Consider the following 21,109-nt stretch of genomic DNA (forward strand, 5'->3'; position numbering starts at 1 on the left):
GTGATTGAAGGCAATTTAGAGCTTTTACACAAGGTGTCCCAAAACTCTTAGTGCAATTTTAAGTCATCAAGTAAATGCTAAATGTACTAGCTATTTGGGAGTCATGAACATAGAAGAGCTGTTCAGATGACGGTTAAAATCTGAACTAAAAACCATCGTGATAGAGTAAAGAAAAAGGAGTTTTAAATCCCGGACAAATTTTTTAAAATGGGATTGAATTACACTCCTTGTAATTATATTCATGAACTAAGCCTTCAGAATTGCTTCCTTTTAAGATTTCCTGTTTCTAGAGACATGGAGAGAAGAGGAACTACTATGCCACTAAGTGTATTCCCGGAACAATCATGGAATCATTTGAAATCCATAGGTGTAAAAATACCGCTCAACTTTCATGATTTAGGAAAACTCTGTCCCACTGGCAGACAACACATGTGACTCAGCGCAGTCCTGTTGAGTGCTCATACCAACGGATGTCAAGATAAACAGCAAAATTGTACAATACTGAGACTGTGATAAAACTATCGCATGTGTGAGAGCATCCATATGTCACTTTAAGTCTCCCATGTTACCCTTTATAGCTATGTATGGAAGCTAAGCATTGTCCCCAGATTTGCCCCACGAATCAACTGAATCGACTCCACTACCACTTCTGAACTTGGAAGACCCCAAGTTGGTTTAGGGTAGGGTCTAGACATCACCATTATTAACACAATACTATATGCTTGCTCTTATCTTTGGACAACTGGGAGAACATCTAATTAGAACACACATGTGATCATTTAATGCCTTAACTCTGTTTTCAACCATTCATTGCTACTTGGAGGGCTGAAGGACACACTCAAAAGCAACTGAACACAAACTTGTATGAATCTGCCTGTACTACTACAGAGGAGACAATTAGCATTCTATGACTGTGTGATCTGGCTAGCTCTTCACTCTGTTCCAAGAACAGATAAGTTCTCAAACCCTCAACAGTTGACCTGACAAAACAAGCTACTGGCTGCAAAGAAAGCAGGAAAAAACCCTCCTAAATTGAGAAGTTTGGGGTCTAGAGGGCTCCAGGTGATAAAGCACCTGCTTAACAGGCCAAGGCACTGAGTTGGATACTCAACATCAAAATAAATAAGTATATAAATAATCTAAATTTAATAAAATTAAACTCTACTTGCAGTAGAAAAGAGCAAGCTAAAAAGCCAAACAAAAATAAAATCATTTTATTAGGTAAACATTAATAATATTTCTAACTTATTGTTGTCATTATCATTAGTGTGGGTATGGACGTGCCCCATCGAGTGTATGAGGTCAGAGCACAGCTTTATAGAGTCAGTTTGCTTTCTACCTTTCTATTGGTTCTGTGGCTCACACTCAGATGGTCAGGCCTTCATGGCAAGCACCTTTTAACCTACTGAGATATTTCATTGGCCTCTGAGAGTACTTTTCATTTTATTTTATTTTTTAGTCCTATTTCTGTGTGCTTTTACCTGCATGTATGATTATGTGCCGTGTGTGTGTCGGGTGCTGGAGAACATCAGAACTCACTGGATCCTCCGGAGCTGAGTTTTGGAAGATTGTAAATCCCACAAGTGGATGCTGAGAATCAACCCCAGGCCTCTATCAACAGCAAAAAGTGCTCTTATCTGCTAAGCTGCTTAATAGTATTTTTAAACCATGATGTCTCAGGGTAAAAATGAGTTTAAATACTTGAAATTCCTTAGTCATAATTATGACTTTTTCAAAGTAAACTTACTGAAGTATAACGTACATACATGAAGTATAACTTCCGTAAAGACTTGAGTCATGTCATTTTTTAAAAATAGGTTTTTAAAATTATTTTTTGAGATTATATCATTTCCCCCTTCCCTTTCATCCCTCCAAACACCCCTTCTTGCTTTTTCAAATTCATGGCTCCTTTTTTTCATTATATAGGTATATGATGTTTTATATAGCATTTCTTGTATGTATGTTGGTTGATATATAATCGCAAAATTATACATGAGCTACTCTATAAAGTTTTAGCACATGCAACACATATGAATTGCTACTAAGTTAACACACATAGGCCTGCAGGACCCAGAGCATCACTAACACCTGAAACCCTCTTCAAGATGTCTCTGTTACTTCCCTCTTTCCTCAGTGCATGCGGCTGCTATCCTGACTTCAAAGTTTGGTTTTGAATTTTATATGTTGGGTGTTTTTTGCTTGGATTTTTAAAAAAGACTTATTTGCGTATGAGTATACTGTAGCTGTCTTCAGACACTCCAGAAGAGGGCACCAGATCTCATTACAGATGGTTGTGAGCCACCATGTGGTTGCTGGGAACTGAACTCAAGACCTCTGGAAGAGAGCAATCAGTGTTCTTAACCACTGAGCTATCTCTCCAGGCCCTGCTGGGCTTCTTTTTATGTTACGGTTGTGAGTTATACCTGGCATATTCAGTCTCATTTCTGTAATCCTGTGTGACTGTACACAACCACACGTTCTAGGCAGTGATTCCTCGTGTCTTTGTGAGAACAACTGTCAATGGAAGGTTGGCAGGGGCTGACTGTCACCGGATGACTGATGTGCTCTGCCTCCTGAGATGTGTTTCCTCCTCTAGTTCCCAGAATTCCCCAGCAGCACTGTGTCCCTCAGGCTAAGGTTGGTTAACTTGATTTACAATGACTGTTTTTCAGGACAGGCTTTTCTTTGTAGCCCTGGCTGTCCTTGAACTTCCTCTGTAGACCAGGCCAACCTGGAACTTTCAAAGCTTCATCTGCTTCTGTGTCCTGAGTGCTGGGATTAAAAGCATATGCCACCATGCCCAGTGACAATGACTTATTGTTTCCTTTCCAGTCTGTCCATTTTGTGCCCTTCCCTCCCCACAACTGATGTTTCCTGGAGAAGCTGAAGTCAAATACTTGTTTCAGAGCCAACGTCTACAGAAACTAACTCTTGGGCTGACTTCTGTGCCATTTTAACACTCACTTGAGAAGATTGGTTCCTTTGTGCTCTTAGAGAGTTAAAATATGCTAGACACACTGAGATATCACTTAGCACATTAAAAACAACCCACTCTGTAATGAATAAGCCTTTTCATGAATTTCTCGTGGACTGAACATTTCTTGGACTTCCCATTGGGAGACACCCATTGTTAAAACAATCTGTAAGGCACTCAATTAGTCCCACATATATATCCTATCAGCTATTGTGGTAGTTTGAATAAAAATGACCCCCATAGGTTCATAGGGAGTGGCACCATTAGGAGGTGTGGTCTTGCAAGAGTAGGTGTGGCTTTATTGGGGAAGTGTATCACTAGGGTTAGGCCTTGAGGTCATAGAAACTCAAACCAGGTCTGATGGCATTCTCTTCTTGCTGCCTGTGGATCCAGATGTAGAACTCTCAGCTCCTTCTCCAGCATCATGTCTGCCTGCATGACACCATGCTTCCCATCATGATGATAATGGACTGAACCTCTCAACTATAAGCCAACTTCAATGAAATGTTTTTCTTTTTGCTTTGGTCATGGTGTCTCTTCACAACAATAAATCCCTAAGTAAGACAGTTCTGTTTCTCTCGAGAACCCCAAATAATAACCTTGGTTGCCAATTTGACTGGATCTAAAATCAACCAAAAATCAAGTGTCCGAACACACCCATGAGAGATTTTCTGGAGTACATTAACTGATCTGGGCAGTACCCTTCAGTGGTGAGCTAGGTATGAGGCCCAAGAGAAAAGACTTTTGCTTTTTACCTGCTTGCTCTCATGCTGGGCAGGCAAATTAAACTCAATGACTCTGCTGTTGCCCGTGTCACTGCTGCTACCATTCTCCACTGACATCACAACTCAGTGTTCATGGCTACCTACATGACTGAAGACTACTCTTTAGTCTGGACCTTCGGCACCAGACTGTGATGCTAAGGCCGCAGCCTGTGGACTGCAAAGTCATCAGATTCTAGACATATCCAGTGTAAGATAGCCATTTTTGGACTACTCAGTGCATATTTTATAAACCAACCTAATAATCCCCTCTAGCTGTGTTCTGTTCCCCTAGACAGCCCGACTAACAGGTTGAGAGATGTCTATATTAGTAAAGCATATTTCTGATGTGTCTGTGTGGCCATTTCCACAGATGGTTAGTATGCCAACTAAGAAAGGCCAACTCTAACTGTGGTTGGCCTCATTCAACAGGCTGGGGTCGGGGTGGAACAAAGGCAGGAGGAAGAAGACATTTGGTGCAAACTCCTGTCTTCCTGAATGCCTGCTGCTGTTGCCGTTACTCATCCAGATTCCAGCCACTCCAGCCTTTCCACATGAGCTCTGGAGGTTTCCTAAGTCCTTCTTGGACTGAGTAGCTACCAGGTACTGTCTGTTGAGGACATAGATGGCTACTGTTGGGACTCCACAGTTCCAGCCATGCAAGCCTATCTGATAACCCTCACATATGCGCATCTAGGTAACATACTGGAAAGCAACAATGGCCATTGGTAAATGGTTATATGAGATCTAAAATTGTTTCCATTACAAGACTTAGTTAAATTGACAAAAATTGAAATGAGCATTATGGATTGCCTCTAACTTTGAAAAAGTTAACTCACTTATAACGGGAAAATATTCTGCTGACTGTATTTCCCAACTGCCCCGTGCTGTGACTGTAGGATGCTGTACAGACGGTTGTGAATGCCACAATCCAACCTCAAGATGCGTGTAATACACATACAGTAAAACACTTCCAAAAGGACATACTGCAACATTAAGTTAAAATACACATGTAATGTTTTCTCAGAGCTCTCACCCCGCCTTCCCCCACAAAAAGAATAAAAAGGGAAAGAAAAGTTAATTTAAATCCACTTTTTATTTTTCATAGATTTTAATAATTATACATTACTCTTAACATAAAGATAGTGAAATCTTAAGGATAAGGAGGCAATTTATATAGCCTCTTCTATTCATTGTTCAGGATGGAAGTTTCCAAAGGGAATAGGTATGAGATTTAACACTGGAAAAATACATATGAAACTTGTTTAACCGGCTGCACTTAGGACCAGGCACAGCACAATAAATAGAGAACTGCATAATCTTTTAAAAAGACTGCTATATTTTAACACATCCTTACTAAAGACGCACTATCAGTGAACAATCTCAAGTTCTACAGTGTGGGCAAAGGGAAAGTTACAGTGAAAATCTGGGCATTGTTTCTGTAGCCTCTTCACACTCATACATCAACAGTCTTAGAGCAAGGAAGAAAACACATCTCGAATCCAGGACAACAAAAACAAACTTGGTCAAGTAGTTTCTTGGGATCATTCATTCTGATCACAAGCCTAGGTTGCTGGTAGGTATAAGCAGACAGGTTTTGAAATCTTTCTCATCTCCGCTAGTCAGGGCTCCTGGATACGAAGCCACATTGGAAGCAAACCGATTAAGCAGCACCACTAATCCACCTCCCAACAAGCCATTGCATAATCCATATCTGTCAACAGTGTTCAATAATTGGAAGAATATCCTTCTTCAGCAGCAGTCCACTGTGTAGACATGCACCAGCAAGGATTTACACATTACATCTGAAGTGTATACTGACAGCACTATCAGCTGGAGAGAGTGAACAGGGAGCTCGCTCGCCAAGCTCTCTGAAGCGAGCCTTATTAAGCAAGTATGGGAATTATTATTTAAACACACTGAAACATCAAGACAAAAATTGATCTTTTCTTTTTTCTTTTTTCTTTTGTTACCAGTTAAATATAAGAACACCTTTTACCTCTATAACAGGAAGGAAGCTGCTGTGACCAGATACCTTTGAGAAGCTTTCTGAGCATGTGAAAGAGAAAACAGAAAGTATTTTCTGCAATTGGTAAACTTGCTGTTTTCAGAATGTCAACAGGCAAACAAACACGTGACACGTGTACCTTGTGAAAACCATGCCACCCTGGCCCCAAACTCCTACAGCAGTGGTTGTCCTGGGGCCGACTGCCTGCAGGCACTGCAGAGTGTCTGTGGTATTCTAATCCCCATCCCACCACTCTGAGAAGCTTGTCTGACTAAGTCTGAGGAAAAGAATGGCTATGATGTGGATCACATTTTCAATGATTTTTAAATTGTACTTAAAAAAAAGGTTTTCTAGTAATTGAGTATATAAAAGTCTCTGATATTAAATTTCTCTTAGTGAAATAAAATATGCTTTAACAAGATGATGTCAATTTAAGTTTGACCACCTGGTTCTTTTTTTTTTCCTTTCTTTCACATTTTCAGAGGTAACTGATTTATCTATTATGTTCAGTCTTGCAAATGTCTGTTTGAAAAACAAATAGTTCCCAAGTGCCCCACAAAAATGGTCCTGATTGATACAAATAATTGGAACATTAATCTTTTATGTTTTTAAATGGAAGTATTTCCTGCAAAATGGTTACTCAACAAACCACTAAGTTACAAGTGGTCTGACTACAAATGCTGAGTTGTTTCCTAAGTACCCATCCATCCACGGTATGGAGTTCTGGCCTTCCATTCCCAACAGAGTACATGCAGTAGTCCTGTTTACAGTTTACTGGAGATGAGGGAAGGGGTAGTCACCTTACATACAAGTTTACAGTATGGATCATGTTACAATGTGTATCTTACAATGTATATCATATGCACTACATTCACCACTTCAGATAAAGGTAAGGGAGCTAGCTCCTTCAAACACTGGAACAAAGGAATGTTTGTTTTATAAGACCTACCAAAGAAACAGCAAAATGAACAAGAACACACATAGGCACTAGTCTCAAAGCTGCACAATATGGAAGCTAAGGGTTGGAGATGAGAAATTCAGGAAAATATACACGTATGAGCTTGCCGTGGAAGAGGGAAGAAATCACAGTTCTAGTCTTCAAGGCTACGGAATGCATTCTGCATATCTTCAAGAAGCTGTGCATAGTCGGCCTTGATCTTTGCCTCGCCATCTTTCACTGGATCCTGAAAAAGAAAAGAATACAAATTTACCTATAGAAAATAATTTTCAAGATGTATGATAGTTTATTTATTAATATGGAGTATCAACTGGTAAATCGCAGGTAAGCCCAATTTTCTTTTGAAGTGGAAATGTGCAAATGGACTAAAACAAAATCAAACATTTCATTTCTGAATTTTGCCTGCTATTGACACTCAATGATCAAACTACAGAGCTGTGTAAACTAGTGGGAATCTTGAAGCATCACACATTAGATGTATGTGTGTATACAAGAAGAGGAAGTTAAAATTCAGTGAATTTCCTCTTCAAGGCCTGATGGCATCACACTCAGATGGAGAAGGGAAACACGACAGTTATCTAAGACAGCTCATGTAACTGAAGCCAGTCATCAGGTTAAGCAGCAAGTGCCATTGCCCACTGAGTCACCTTGTGACCTCTAGACGTAGACCTCTGTTTCTGAAGTATAAATACATCCAGAGCATCATGTTTAATGGATGATTATTGTGTGTGCCTATAAATCATGACTTAAGAAATAATGAAATGTAATCTAATTCATCAAACACTTTAAAAATATTCATACATTTGTGTTTCAACTGGTAAGCCACTTAACTGGTTAAATGTTGTAACAATGTGGAGGGTGGAAGAGATAAAAGGCCCTCTAGTTAAGAAGCTACTGGTCCAGCCGAGACTTCACTTTAAACTGCTAGTAGCTAAGACAGAGGAAATACATTACGAGTTATTTTGGATATGATATACTATAATTTTTTTTATTAAAAAAAAACCATGCCCATGTGTGTCTGAATGTCTGTCTGCATATCATTTATGTGCAAGAGTCCTCGGGGGTCGGAAAAGGTGCTAGATCCTTGGAATTTCAGGAGCTGTAATCCTCCACGTGGGTGCTGGGATTGAACCCAGGCCCTCTGCAAGAGCAGGAAGAGCTTTTACCCGACAACCATCTCTTAGCCCCACAGACACGACACACCACTATCTTTCCCACTGGAATTCCTGAGTGAAGCTAACTTGGAAGACTGCTTTGGTTTTATACAACCTAATGAAAAGAGCACACCAGGGGCTTAGAAAGACTTGATGCTTTCCCAGAGGACCCAAGCTTAGTTCTCAGCACCCATACCAGGTATTCAACACCTACTTCTGGCCCCCGCAGGTATTCGCACACCTGTGGCACAGGTATGTATGACCAACACACATATACACATAAATAAAATGAGAATAAATCGGAAACAGAAAAGAAAAATGAAAATTTCATACATCAGGTTTGGAACTCAAAAAGGACAGGAAGGAAAAAAAGGCAGGACAGGAGGGAAGGAAAGGTAAGAGGGAGGGAAGGAGGGAGGGAGGGAGGAGGGGAGAGAGTGGGGAAAAGAAGAGTTGGTTACCTTGAATTTCATGGAGGAGAGTTTATAGAGAATCTCCCCCATGTGCTCCCGGATAATGGACCATGTGATCTTATTGTCACTCTGGGCAGTGGTCTCCACAGCTCGGCGGGCCATGTCATAGAATGAAATCATGTTGGACAGCATCCCCACTGTCTTGTAGAATGGACAGAACCTAGGGAAACGAACAACAGGGAGTCAGCAAAAACAACCTACAAAGCAAATTCAAACATTTACTGCGTGAAACTTTAGTTATGAATGACTGGCCATCAGTCCGTGCAATATGCATTCTGCTGTTATTCACTAGATGCTACATAAGGACTGAAAGAGTGGGGAATGGCATACACGGATACAAATACGCCTGTACTGAAAGAAATGCTGGCTGCTCTGCTGAGACTGTCAACCAGAGGATGACGGGGCAGGACTGCACCCTCTTGAGACTAGTCAGCAGTCAGATTCATACATGCAATTCAATATGTAGCTCAAGTGCTAACACAATTGTGTAGCAGACTCCCTTGTGACCAGGGAGAAGGTTTAAGGAATAATAGGAAAACAGAGAACTGAAAAGTTGCTAAAGTTACCCTGGTCTCCCCCAACCCCGTGCCCGCATATCTTCCTCCCTCATTTTTTCTCATTGTGCTGAACCCAGGGTCTTGGTGTCACCTCCCAAGGGGAGCTGTCACCTCCCCCGACCCCACAGATCTGTTCCCTTTAGTATATTCATTTTTTTATCTATTCATACCTTTTAAAAGCATAGACACACACACACAGGCGAGCAAAAACTCAACTCCATGAATCCTATTACAATCTTTCTGAAGAATTCTGCCTGTCTTCCTTAAGTAATGGTCCCATTCAGGACAGATCACGGTCCTAAGGCTGCTACACTGGCCTACTTTTGACTTGCCCTACATTCTGTTCAATCCTTCTTTTTTTTTGGTTACATTTTTTTATTAGATATTTTCTTTATTTACATTTCAAATGTTATCCCCTTTCCTAGTTTCCCCTCTGAAAATCCCCTATCCTCTTCCACCTCCCCCTGCTCCCCAACCCACCCACTCCCTCTTCCTGGCCCTGGCATTCCCCTATATTGGGGCACAGAACCTTCACAGGACCAAGGGCCTCTCCTCGAACTGATGACCAACTAGGCCATCCTCTGCTACATAAGCAGCTAGAGCCACGAGTTCCACCATGTGTCTTATTTGATTGGTGGTTTAGTCCCAGGGAGCTCTGGAGATACTGGTTAGTTCATATTGTTGTTCCTCCTATGGGGCTACAAACCCCTTCAGCTCCTTGAGTACTTTCTCTAGCTCCTTCATTGGGGACCCTGTGCTCAGTCCAACGGAAGGCTGTGAGCATCCACTTCTGTATTAGGCATTGACAGAGCATCTCAGGAGACAGCTGTATCAGGCTCCCTGTTCAATCCTTCTATTTGCTCAGTTTTTATCTTGGGTGTTAGTCCTTGCCTTCCATCTTCTCTAAGAGCCTCTGCTGCCCACTGCTGTGAACACCACACTAGCTTCTAGCTGGTCCATGAGCTTTCTAGGATTCTGTCTCCAGCATCCACCTTCCCATAAGGAGGTAGAGACACATGCATATATGCTACTGTGCTTGGTTTTGTGTGGATTTGGGGACATAAAATCAGGTACACTTAGCCATCTTCCTAGTGTTCTCTCTCCCTCCCTCCCTTCCCATCTTCCTCTCCTCTCTTTTTTAATTGAGTTAAATATAATTAAAGAGAGAAGGCTATCTTAAGACAAAAACCTCAAATTCTTAATGTTTAAAACAGGTTTAGGTTAACTCTAAAACAGCCACAGCACTAGCAGATAAAATGGAAAACGGGCAAGCACAGGGAAATGAAAGAAGGTAGAAGGGGCACTCAGCAAGATTTTTTTTTTTTTTTTTTTTTTGGTAGCAAGAAACATGAGACTCTTATGAAATAAGGAGGAGAAATCTAAAAACCACCCCTTAGGCCAGGCCAGTAGGAAGCGGCAGGGAAGGAAGCAGAGGCAGAGGCGGGCCAGGTCTGCACACAGAGCCACAAGTCACTAATTACAGCCGCTTGCTTGCGAGTGAAAGTACTGTCAGAATTTGACTACCAAGCAAACTGGGACAAGGGGCACATTAGAGTCTGCTATGAACATCTACAATAAGCAATATACTGAATCAGAACGCACTCATGTGAGACAGTTTTCAATGCACAGGCAGCTCTTTGCCAAAACACAACAGAAAATCCTGAAATAAACAAGGAAATTAGTGCAGCGAGCGTACCTGTCATAAGGAGTGTACCCATTTTGCTGTAGGAAGTCATCTTTAATAAGTTTTGCTACCTCCAGAGTGATTTTATCCGTCTCTGCTAAAGAGGCCTAGGAAAGAAAAGGATACCTTAGAAATGTAATCCATTGCATGGGATCAATGGTAACAATTAGTAAGTATATATCGACGTATAATCATTTATCACTAATAAGAGAGCTTTATGCTTTTTAATAGTAGGAAACCAGCACATAAATATAAAATCTAGCATTTAGCAGTTAGGCACAGTGGGCTCATGCCTATGATCTCAGTATTCAGCCAGCTGAAGCAGGAGGATTACTCTGAGTTCTAGGCTAGCCTGGATAGCAAAGTGAGTTTCAGGCAGGTCTGAATTGAACCTCTCAAAGTCCAGTAGTAGAAAGGATATCACATTGCTGTGAGCTGTTTTTAAACTTGCCCCTCTTGCATCCCTGAAACCCTAAGTACACAAACTACACTGCTCCCCTTCCTAGTTTAGACAACTGACAAGCAAGATCACACATTGTACTAATGTATTGCCTATTCATTCACTAATAGGTAGAAATATTGTACTAATGTACTGTGAGTTCATTCACTAATAAGTGGACATTCAAGTCACTTTCATTCTTGGTTACTGTGGACAATACTGCTGTCAACATGAGTAGGCTTACTTTTTTAATTATTGTTTTATGTGTATGAGCATTTTGCCTGCATGTATGTATGTGTAGTATGTGTATGCCTGACTCCCGGAGGTCAGAAGAAAGCACTGGATACCTTGAAACGGGGGTTAGGAAGAGTTGTGAATCACCACACGAATGCTCTTAACTTCTGAGCAATCTCACTAGCCCTTATTATTTTTGAAAAGCATCTATGTGTATGTGTATACAGCTGTGTGTCCACACGATTCCAGAAGCAGAAGAGAGTCTCAGATGCCCTGGAACTGGAATTACACATGTAATTGTAATTGTAAGCTGTTTGATGTGGGTGCAGGAAACAACCTGGGTTCTCTGCAAGAGCAGTAAGTACTCTAACTACTGAACTTCTTCCCCAACGCCCCCTTCAGATTTATTTCTTTTTATTGTATGTGTATGGTGTTTTGTGTCATGTATGTCTGTGTACTGTGTATGTGCAGTACTTGGCAGAAGCCAGAAAAGGGGCATCAGACCTTCTGGAACTGAAGTTAAAGGCTGCTATGAGGTGCCATGTGGATGCTGGGAATTGAACCCAGGTCCTCTGGAAGAGCATCCAGTACTCTTAGTGGCTGAGCCAATTCTCCAGTATGCAAGCCCCACATGTTTTTAACATTTATTTTCTTAGACTCATATACAATATATTTGATCCTATTCTTTCTTCCCTCAACTCCTCCCTGATCCTCCCCCACTTCTTTAAAGTACTTAATACCCTACCCTGTCTCTATTACTTGAATCCAGTTTTTTAAGTTTGTTTGACAGAATAAACAGTCCATAAAGTTAGTTTGTTCTTCACATTACAGGATGTTTAGAACTATAGTGGACAGTAAGTATTCACTTATGTGAGGGCTGTTTTATTGGCATGCTAAGTTATAGAGCCTCAGTCACTAAGTATCACTGCCTACAATGCTCTACTGTTGGGTAACCACCCAGGCAAACATGAGATAATACCATTGTTGCTGGGCTCACTAACAAGAGGAGAGAGGGACAGATCCCAGAGCTCAAGGCACTCTGGGCTGACTTAGTTGCATTAGCACGTTAGATAAGGATCAAGTCTTTCATAGCTTTCTTTTCAAAAGATCTCTTTCATCTCTATTTCTTTCTTCAACCACACATATTTTAAGCATGCATCATGTTTTGTTTAAATTATATAAAAATGTATATTTTATTCTAAGAAAGCATTTTCATTATTTAGAGCATTCTCTAGTGTTTTTGGCATGGTGATTTAAAGATACACCATGCTGTTCTTTGCTACATAATTTACTTCTTTCAACCTTGGCAATTTCATTCTGTATGCACATTCCCGCCCCCCCCCCCCCCCCCACACACACACACCAGGCAGAGTGTCTCTATGTAGCCCTGGGTATCTTAGATAACCTTCTGTAGAGTAGGCTAGCCTTGAACTCACAGAGATCCACCTGCCTCTGCCTCCTAAGGAATTAGAGGCATGTGCCACCACTGCCTGCTGAATCCTCCATTCTTTATATTTTATCTTTGCCCCTGTTAGAGGGCAATCCAATCTCATCTAATTTTCTACTACTGTATCTCTCTGCTGAGGACTCAAGGCCCCCAGCACTGTGTCTACTGTGGCCACTCCAGATGATGTACCCATCAACTGTACACCAGTCCCAGATCCCACAGTACTTGGCAACACCCAGCTGTACAATTTTTGCCATTTAACTAGTGCAGACTATTGCATCACTGTTGTTTGAAAGACTATCTATAGGTCTGTAATATTTCTGGTTTCCTTTTTTTTATGTTTGCTCTATCCTTTGGTTACATTTTAGACAGTAGACCATCAATTTTATTATAGAAAACTTCCTTTAAAAATTTATTATATGGGGCTGGAGAGATGGCTCAGCGGGTAAGAGCACTGACTGCTTTTCCGAAGGTCCTGAGTTCAATTCCCAGCACTCACATACCCACATGGTGGCTCACAACCATCCATAATGAGCTCTAATGCTGTCTTCTGGTGTGTCCGAAGACAGCTAGTGTACTTACATACAATAATAAATAAATCTTTGGGCTGGAGCAAGAGGGGACTGAAGCAAGCAGAGGTCCTGAGTTAAATTCCCAGCAACCACATGATGGCTCAAAACCATCTGTACAGCTACAGTGTACTCATATACATAAAATAAATAAATTTTTAAAAAATTTATTATATTTATTTTGTGTGTATGAGTGTTTTGCCTGAATATATGTTTAGTATACCCATGTGTACCCAGTGCCACAGAGGCCATAAAAGGGTATTTGACCCCCTGGAACTGGAATTACAGATAGTCATGAGCTGCCAAGTGAGTGCTGGGAACCAAATGTAGATCCTCTGAAAGAGCAGCAAGCACTCTTGACCACTGAGCCATCTCTCCAGCCCCACCGTTGCTTTTTCTTGTTTTACTTAAGGGAAACTGCAGAAGTCCTGTTCTAATCCTACATAACAAAAAGGGTCTTATAAGATTGGTTTTCTTTAACATTTATATATGTATTGTATGTATGTAAGTATGTATGTGTGTGTATATTAATTCTGTGTGTGTGTGTGTGTGTGTGTGTGTGTGTGTGCATGCGTGGACGTGCGAGCCATAACAGACATGGAAGTTAGAGGACACCCTTTGGGAGTTCCTTTTTCTCCCACGTGGGTTCCAGGAATTAAACTCAAGTCACTGGGTGTGGGTGTCTTTGTCATAGATCTGTTTTTTCTAAGGCTGGCTGGAGATGGTTCAGAAGTTAAGAACATACATTGCCATTTCCTAAGACCCAGATCTGATTCCCACACCACCTCATAACTGTCTACAACTGTCTGACACCTCTAGCTCCCAACAGCATGTGCACTCTCATGTGCATATCCACATTCAGACAGCCATGAGCTGCCACGTTTGAGAGATCTGGGAACCAAACGTGCATCCTTTGTCAGGCTCATACACAAAGTAAATCCCCCAAAATTTTGTGTTCTATTAATGTGAAAGTTTCCTTTCATGCCTAAAATGTTAATCTATTTGTAGTTTACCTTTGCATGTGGAAATGGGAAGCAACCCCCTTTGTGGTCCACTCCTGACCAAAGCAAGCCATCCTTCCCTCACCTGATCTGCGCCACACTATGCAGTACTGACTGAGGATCCAGATATGAAGTCTACCCCTGCTCTGTCTACTGGTGTGCTTGTCTGGTATCTCGCCAATACCACACTGTTTTTCATTACTATAGTTTTCTGTTAATACCCAATAGGAGAACATCCCTTCCTTGTTTACTGTTTTATCTCCCTAAGAGTGAATGTCGAGGACAGCAAATAAACTTTAGAATGGTTAGTGTCTAATCAGAAGATCTAGCTACAGTGGACTGAGATGTAGCTCCATAATAGAGTGCTTGTTTAGGATGCATGGGGTACAATCTCCAGTGTTGAAATATGAAGTCAGCTAGAAATGTGCTTGGAAGAGCATTGACTTTATAGTTCAAACAGAAATGGTATCAAACATTTACGTTAGTGCATCTATGTGTGTGAGTGCTCATGTATGTGCATCCATGCTGCAGAGTTGTGGAGGGAGATAACGACTCTGAGATGCGCGTTTTCCCCTTCCACCTCTATGAAGATTCTGGGGATTGAACTCGAGGTCGCCAGGCTGACAGGGCCAGCAGCTTTACCCACTGAGCTGACTCATGAAATACCTTTTCAGTCCATTCCAACGTGTGGACTGTTTTCAGGTAGCTTTCTCCTAGAATAATTTAAAAATGCTTTTGATGGAAAAAAATACAATTCTACTTAGATCATACTCCCCCCCGACCCCACCTTTTTTTCCTTTTTTAAAATTTGAGACGAGTCTAAAAACATAAGCAGGTTTTACTCTGTAGCCTCTGGCTGTCCCAGGACTATGTAGACCGAGCTGGCCTCCAACTCAAGTATCCAGCAGCCCCTGTCTCCCAAATGCTGGGACTGACAGCATGCCACCATGCTAGCTATGACCTCTAGTGTTCACTGTTATGTGAACACTATGTGCTCTGTGACTATATAGAAATTTCTCTTGGTTTCTGTTTATCCTAAATTAAGACCCTCACCCAACTCTTACTAATTCTGCTTCTCTATTATTTTTCTATTTAGATGAGGACATTTACCAATAATGACATCCCTCCCTTTATAACACTGCTAGTTAGTTTTTAATGTCAGCTTCAAACAAGTTAGAATCATCTGTGAATCATGAAACTCAACTGAAAATCATGCCCCTACCAATTTGGCCTGAGGGACATTTTCTTGATTAATGATTAGTGTGGATGGACCCATCACACAGGGGTACACCACTCTGGGTGGATGGTCCTGAAAAGCCAATAAGCAGCACTCTTCCACAGTTTCTGCTTCAGTTGCTGCCTCTAAGTTCCTGCCCTGACTTTTCTCTCTGATGGACTGTTACCTGGAAGGATGAGACGAAACAAACCATTTCTCTTCAAGCTGCTTTTGTTCATGGGGTTTATCACGGCAACAGAAACTCTAAGACAATACTCTTTTTAATTGAATGAAACAATTTCATTATTTAGGACTTCCATATCCAACTCAACAGTGAGAGTAAGCATTCTAGTTTCAATCTGGATAATTTTTTTTAAATGCATCTGAGATTTCTCCCTCTGTATTAAGTAAAAGACTCCCATGTCAATAGATTGCTGGTATTCTCACTTACTGTGTGTAGCATGCATGCACTGTGCATGTGCACACGCCCATGTGGAAGGCAGAGGACACTGTTTCTTCCTCTACCACTGTCCCCACATTCCCGTGAGACAAGAGCTCTCATTGAACTAGAAGCTGACCGCTTGGCTTTCTGCATGGCTGGGAACTGAACTTTTAAGTACTTAAGGTTGCACAGTAATTGTTTTATCCACTGAGCTTTCCCCATGGCTTTTTTTTTTTAGTATTTATTTCGATTTCTATTCATGTGTATACTTCTGTGTCTGCTGTATGGACACGGGAACATGCAGAGGTCAGAAGATGGCATCAGATTTCTGAGAACTGGAGTTTAGGGTGGTTGTGAGTGCTGAGAACTGTACCCAAGTCCTCTGAGAGCAGTGAGCGCTCTTAAGCAGTTGTCCAGCCTTCCTGACCCCATGTTTTATTTAAGACAGCGTCTTATTATGTTGCTTGGGCTACTATAAAACTCCTGGGCTCAAGTATCTTTCCATTCTGTGTCCCCAGCAGCTACTGTACTGTACTGTATAATATAGGCAATCGTATGTAAGTCGCTGTACAATATACTGTACGTACTGTATAATATAGGCAATCGTATGTAAGTTGCTGTACAATATAGGCACACACTACCATGTGGAGATTAGCGTATTATTTTTTACAGAGTTATAAAGTTCTATTCTTTGCTTTGTAAGAGATTTCTAAAATTAGAATAGTAAACTTTGGGCTGGAGAGATGGCTCAGTAGTTAAGAGCACTGATGGCTCTTCTGAAGGTCCTGAGTTCAAATCCCAGTAACCACATGGTGGCTCACAACCATCTGTAATGAGATCTGACACCCTCTTCTGGAGTGTCTGAACACAGCTACAGTGTACTTACATATAATAAATAAATAAATCTTAAAAAAAAAGAACAGTAAACTTCAAATATTGTTTACATATTGGTTGAGGTATCATCCTCCTATTACATTTATTATACTGGCAAGTTAAGATGCACTATGTTTTACATATGGATGCATACATGTTCACATGTGTGTAGAAGTTTGCATGTGCGCAGCATGCCTACATTTGTGCATGTGGAAGGAAGAGGCTGATGCTGATGTCTTCCTCAGTTGTTCTCCACTTAATGTTCTTCTCACTGAACTCGGGACTTACCAGTAGAATGGTGGCCTAACCAGCCCCAGGGATCCTCCTGCCTACCTCCACACTGCTGGAATCACATGCACACACCAGCACCCGTGGCCTTTCACATGGGTGTTGGTGATCTGAACTCAGGTGCCTATAGCTGTGCAGCAAGCCCTTGACTGAGTCATCTCCCAGCTCCTAATGATACGTTTCTGCATCACACTGGCTACACTCTGCTTTTTCATGATGGATTGTATTTGTATGCCCAACTAGGTCTAATAAGTGAATATTTAATATTTTAATCTGATTCATAAGCAAAATGTTTTTCTCAAATTGCTTTTATCTGGTATTGCAGGGCTATTTCTTGCTCCTCTGAGAGAATCACAATACTCTGTAAATACTAAATGCATAATATATGCTGTAGATGTTAGCTATCTAATAACATTATCCTTTGTTGGAAAAAATTAGGAGGTTATTTCATCAGATATAATAAAAATAACAGGCTGTGGCATGGTGGCACATACCTACAATTCCAGTACAGGATTATGAATGTGAAGCTAGCTTAAACTACATAGTAATAATCTATCTCAAAAGTGGGAGGGGCTTGGGGAGAAATACTAAGTCCTGGCTAGTTCTTCATGTGACCTGAGAAATCACTCAACTGTGAGATTTAAAATGACTACAGTTATTTACACCATCTTCATCTGGAATAGCTGGATCTAGGCAATCGTAATTAAGTCACTCACTGAAGGTCCCATAGCTAGCTGTTAGAGGAACTGGAATCTGATCCTTTGATTCCCAGCGCTACTGCTCTACAAAAGTTATGTTAGCGGGCTTTAATTTCATATCTGATTGATCGGTGATGGGTGTCTTGTTTTCACCTGGCATGAAGCCAGGATCACAATACATGCCATATGGAATATAAGGCCCAGTTATTTTTAGCACAGGTGAGCTTCAGAATTGTGGCACTCTCCCTACCTTAGTCCCCTGAGTGCTGAGATTAGTCAGGAGCCATTACTCCAGCCAAGCAAGCGCCTACATAGTTAGGGTTCCTCAGCCTGCATGGCACCCAGTGCAGCCCCCACGCACCTTTCCCACGAGCTGCACGATTTCTGCCAGATCCTCTTCTTCCTGCAGGATCTCCTTAGCTTTGGTCCTCAGAGGAACAAACTCCGTGAAGTGCTTGTCATAGTACTCGTCCAGGGCACGCATGTACTTGCTGTAGCTGATGAGCCAGTTGACAGAGGGGAAGTGCTTGCGCTGAGCTAACTTCTTATCCAAGCCCCAGAACACCTGATGTAGAAATACAAAAGTTAGGGTTTTCTTTTTCAAAGCAGTGCAGTCTATCTGCCCCTAATAAGCACTTTCTAACTTCCTGGGCCAGTTATGTATCATCTTAGCATATGTACATATAACTGCAATATTAAATTGTGCAAAACCCAATCGTAACTAAAATCACATTTCTCCATTTTCATGGTGGGTAATAACTGTATCAAATGTGAGAGTAAAAAGGAAAGTCGGTGCAGCTGGAGAGTACTACAGCATAACAACAGGAGGACCAGGGGCTTACTGAGACAGAACAGCCATCTACCTTGATTAAAATCCTTTGAGGAACTCGAGTTACTATCACTTGAGTCAATTAAAACTTAACATAATTTGAAACTAATACTTCTGATTCACACACATTTTTAATTTAGGCTTCTTTAATGATTAGCTATCCACTGAAACATATGCCTTGACCTGACCCAGGTAAACAACGGTCTAGGCAGAAACCACATTTTCCAGCCTTGCTCTCACCGGGTATAGTTAACAGACAGAGGGTAATGACTGCATCACTTTGGAGCCTACGGTTCACAACGTGGATGTGCTTTGGCTACAGTTGTCCCCGGCAGCAGCTAGATGCAGAAGACTACTAGGCTAAGCGATGGGAGAGCAGCGGGAGGGGAGCCAGGTGCTCTGCATGACTGGAGATACCCACTTTCTGATGGGACCTTGGACTGTCCTGGGATGTTTTGGCATTATGCAGTTTGGGGCCTATTTAGTTCTATACCTAAGAGTTAGTTTATTGGGTAGGATAACTCTAACTAAAGAAAACCTTGCTACAAGGATATATTCCAGGCTTCTGTTATGTTTAGTATAAACTGTGAAGAACTAAGAAAAAACAATATGTTACACTTTCAGTGTTAAGGATGCTATTAAAACATTATTATTTTTAATTCCTGCCTGTTCTTTAGTGATTAAATTAACTATCAGATGATCACCTAGCTAAATTACAACTGGGGTACGGCAGAGGGGAAGACATACCTGAACAATACCCAGCGTTGCAGAAGTGACTGGATCAGAAAAATCACCACCAGGTGGAGAAACTCTAGATTAGAAACAACATATAACCATGAGAAATGTTTATGAAAAATAATTACATACATCATATATTTGAAAGTTAAAAATACAAAGATACCAAAACTCTTATAAAAATAATACATAAACATCATTTTTTTAAAAAAAGTTAACTTTGTTTGTTTTTATTGCTAGAAATGGGATCCAAAGCTTCACGCCTACTAAGCACATGAGCGAACAGCACACTCTACCCCACCCTATTGAAAAACAGATAAACAAAACCCAAAACCAATCGCCGTGTGCACATCTGCAGAGGTGGTGCATCTGTACCATGGAGCACACACAGAGGTCGGAGGACAGCCGTGGGGTTGGCCTTGTTTGAGACAGTCTGTTTGCCCTTGCATGTGCTGTGTCTGTCTTTGGAGTTTCCAGGGGTGCTGGGATTTTTAAATGCCCTACAGCATCCTGTTTTAAGTGGACTCTGGGAATTCAATGTTGCAAGCATTTAACCTAGTGAGCCTCTCCCTAGACCTTCATGTCTGCACATGTGCAACTTTAAAAGTACATGACTCCTGGAAGGAAGGACAAGAATGGCAATTACTGAATGCCATCTGGCCTGAGAAGTGAAAACAGTCATTTATTGTAATTAGTTTCAAATTCTAATACAAAGATGAAATAGGAAAGTTCTGAGAGCTGTAAGGCTTTATGCAGTAGTCATAAATCTATACATTGTCCTTAGCCTGAGATAACCTCCTCTTAACATGCCTTCAGATTTTAAAGTTAGTTCTAAGATACAATGAGTTGAATTTACGAAGTCATGGAAGTCACACCCATGAAACCCAAAGATACAGAGACGGCCTGAATTGCTTCACGAAGCGCCTTCGAAGCTCTGAGTGCAATTCTGCTTAGGAAGTTCCACTCCCAGAGCAGTGTATATATATCTTCCCTTCCTCCGCCCTGCTCCCTTCTGCGGATACAGGGGTGTGTGTGTGTGTATGCGCGTCTCTGTATGTGTCTCTGTGTGTGTATGTCTCTGTGTGCGTGTCTCTGTGTGTGCGTATGTGTGTGTGTGTGTGTGTGTGTGTGTGTGTGTGTGTGTGTGTGTATGTGTGTGTGCGCGCGCGCACGCAGGGCAGTGAATGACTTCACGAATTGATCCTTAGGAGTCATCTACCTTGTTTTTGAGACAGAGTCTCTCACTTGGCCTGGTGTTTACTAAGTGGTCTGGGCCGGCTGCCCAGCAAGCCGCAGAAATCCCTCACCCGTTTCCACTCCCTATGCCTGGCTCTGGGATTAGAGGCATGCGGCAACACGCATAGCATTTCTTTTTTTACTGTAGGTTCTGCAATCTCAGATCCTCAAGCTTGTGTGGTAAACACTTACTGACTGAGCAATCTTCCCAGCCCTCTCTTTAAAAGAAGTGACGTTCTTTTTCTTTTGAGAAGTCAACAGCACGAGTTGGGCATGGCGGGACATGTCTGTTGGCAAAGGCAAGACAGCTAGTCCCAGGCCAGCCCACACTACACAGAAATCCCAGGTCTCCTCAGAATCAACAAATACATAAAGGAAAGCAAACACTTGGCTGCTTACGCTCCTACAATGCTGACACTCCCTTCTCTCTCAGGGTTTCCGAGACATTTCACTCTGCCTGCTCGCTCATAGAAAGAAGCCAGCCGGGCACCAAGGTATGCAGGGTATCCACTATCTGAAAGACAAAAAGAAAA

The 21,109-nt window shown here is 41.5% G+C and overlaps 1 protein-coding gene across 4 annotated transcripts in view; it reads right to left on the reverse strand.

The window, feature by feature from the left end:
• Positions 1 to 4,812: 4,812 nt before the first annotated feature.
• Atp6v1a (ATPase, H+ transporting, lysosomal V1 subunit A) overlaps positions 4,813 to 21,109 on the reverse strand; it is a 54,301-nt gene continuing 38,004 nt past the window's right edge. For 3 of the 4 annotated variants that reach the window (NM_007508.6, NM_001358203.1, NM_001358204.1), the window contains exons 10-15: positions 20,976 to 21,090; positions 19,353 to 19,416; positions 18,138 to 18,341; positions 10,582 to 10,676; positions 8,317 to 8,488; positions 4,815 to 6,927 (exon numbers count right to left, since the gene is read on the reverse strand). In NM_007508.6, the coding sequence (NP_031534.2) occupies positions 6,835 to 6,927; positions 8,317 to 8,488; positions 10,582 to 10,676; positions 18,138 to 18,341; positions 19,353 to 19,416; positions 20,976 to 21,090 (743 nt within the window). In that variant the 3' untranslated portion in view covers positions 4,815 to 6,834. Of the gene's footprint in view, positions 6,928 to 8,316; positions 8,489 to 10,581; positions 10,677 to 18,137; positions 18,342 to 19,352; positions 19,417 to 20,975; positions 21,091 to 21,109 lie in introns of all 4 variants that reach the window. The other variant, XM_006521721.3, reaches the window with a different exon arrangement.

The sequence above is a fragment of the Mus musculus genome, chromosome 16 (genome assembly GCF_000001635.26).
Source record: "Mus musculus strain C57BL/6J chromosome 16, GRCm38.p6 C57BL/6J".
Lineage (NCBI taxonomy): Eukaryota > Metazoa > Chordata > Mammalia > Rodentia > Muridae > Mus > Mus musculus.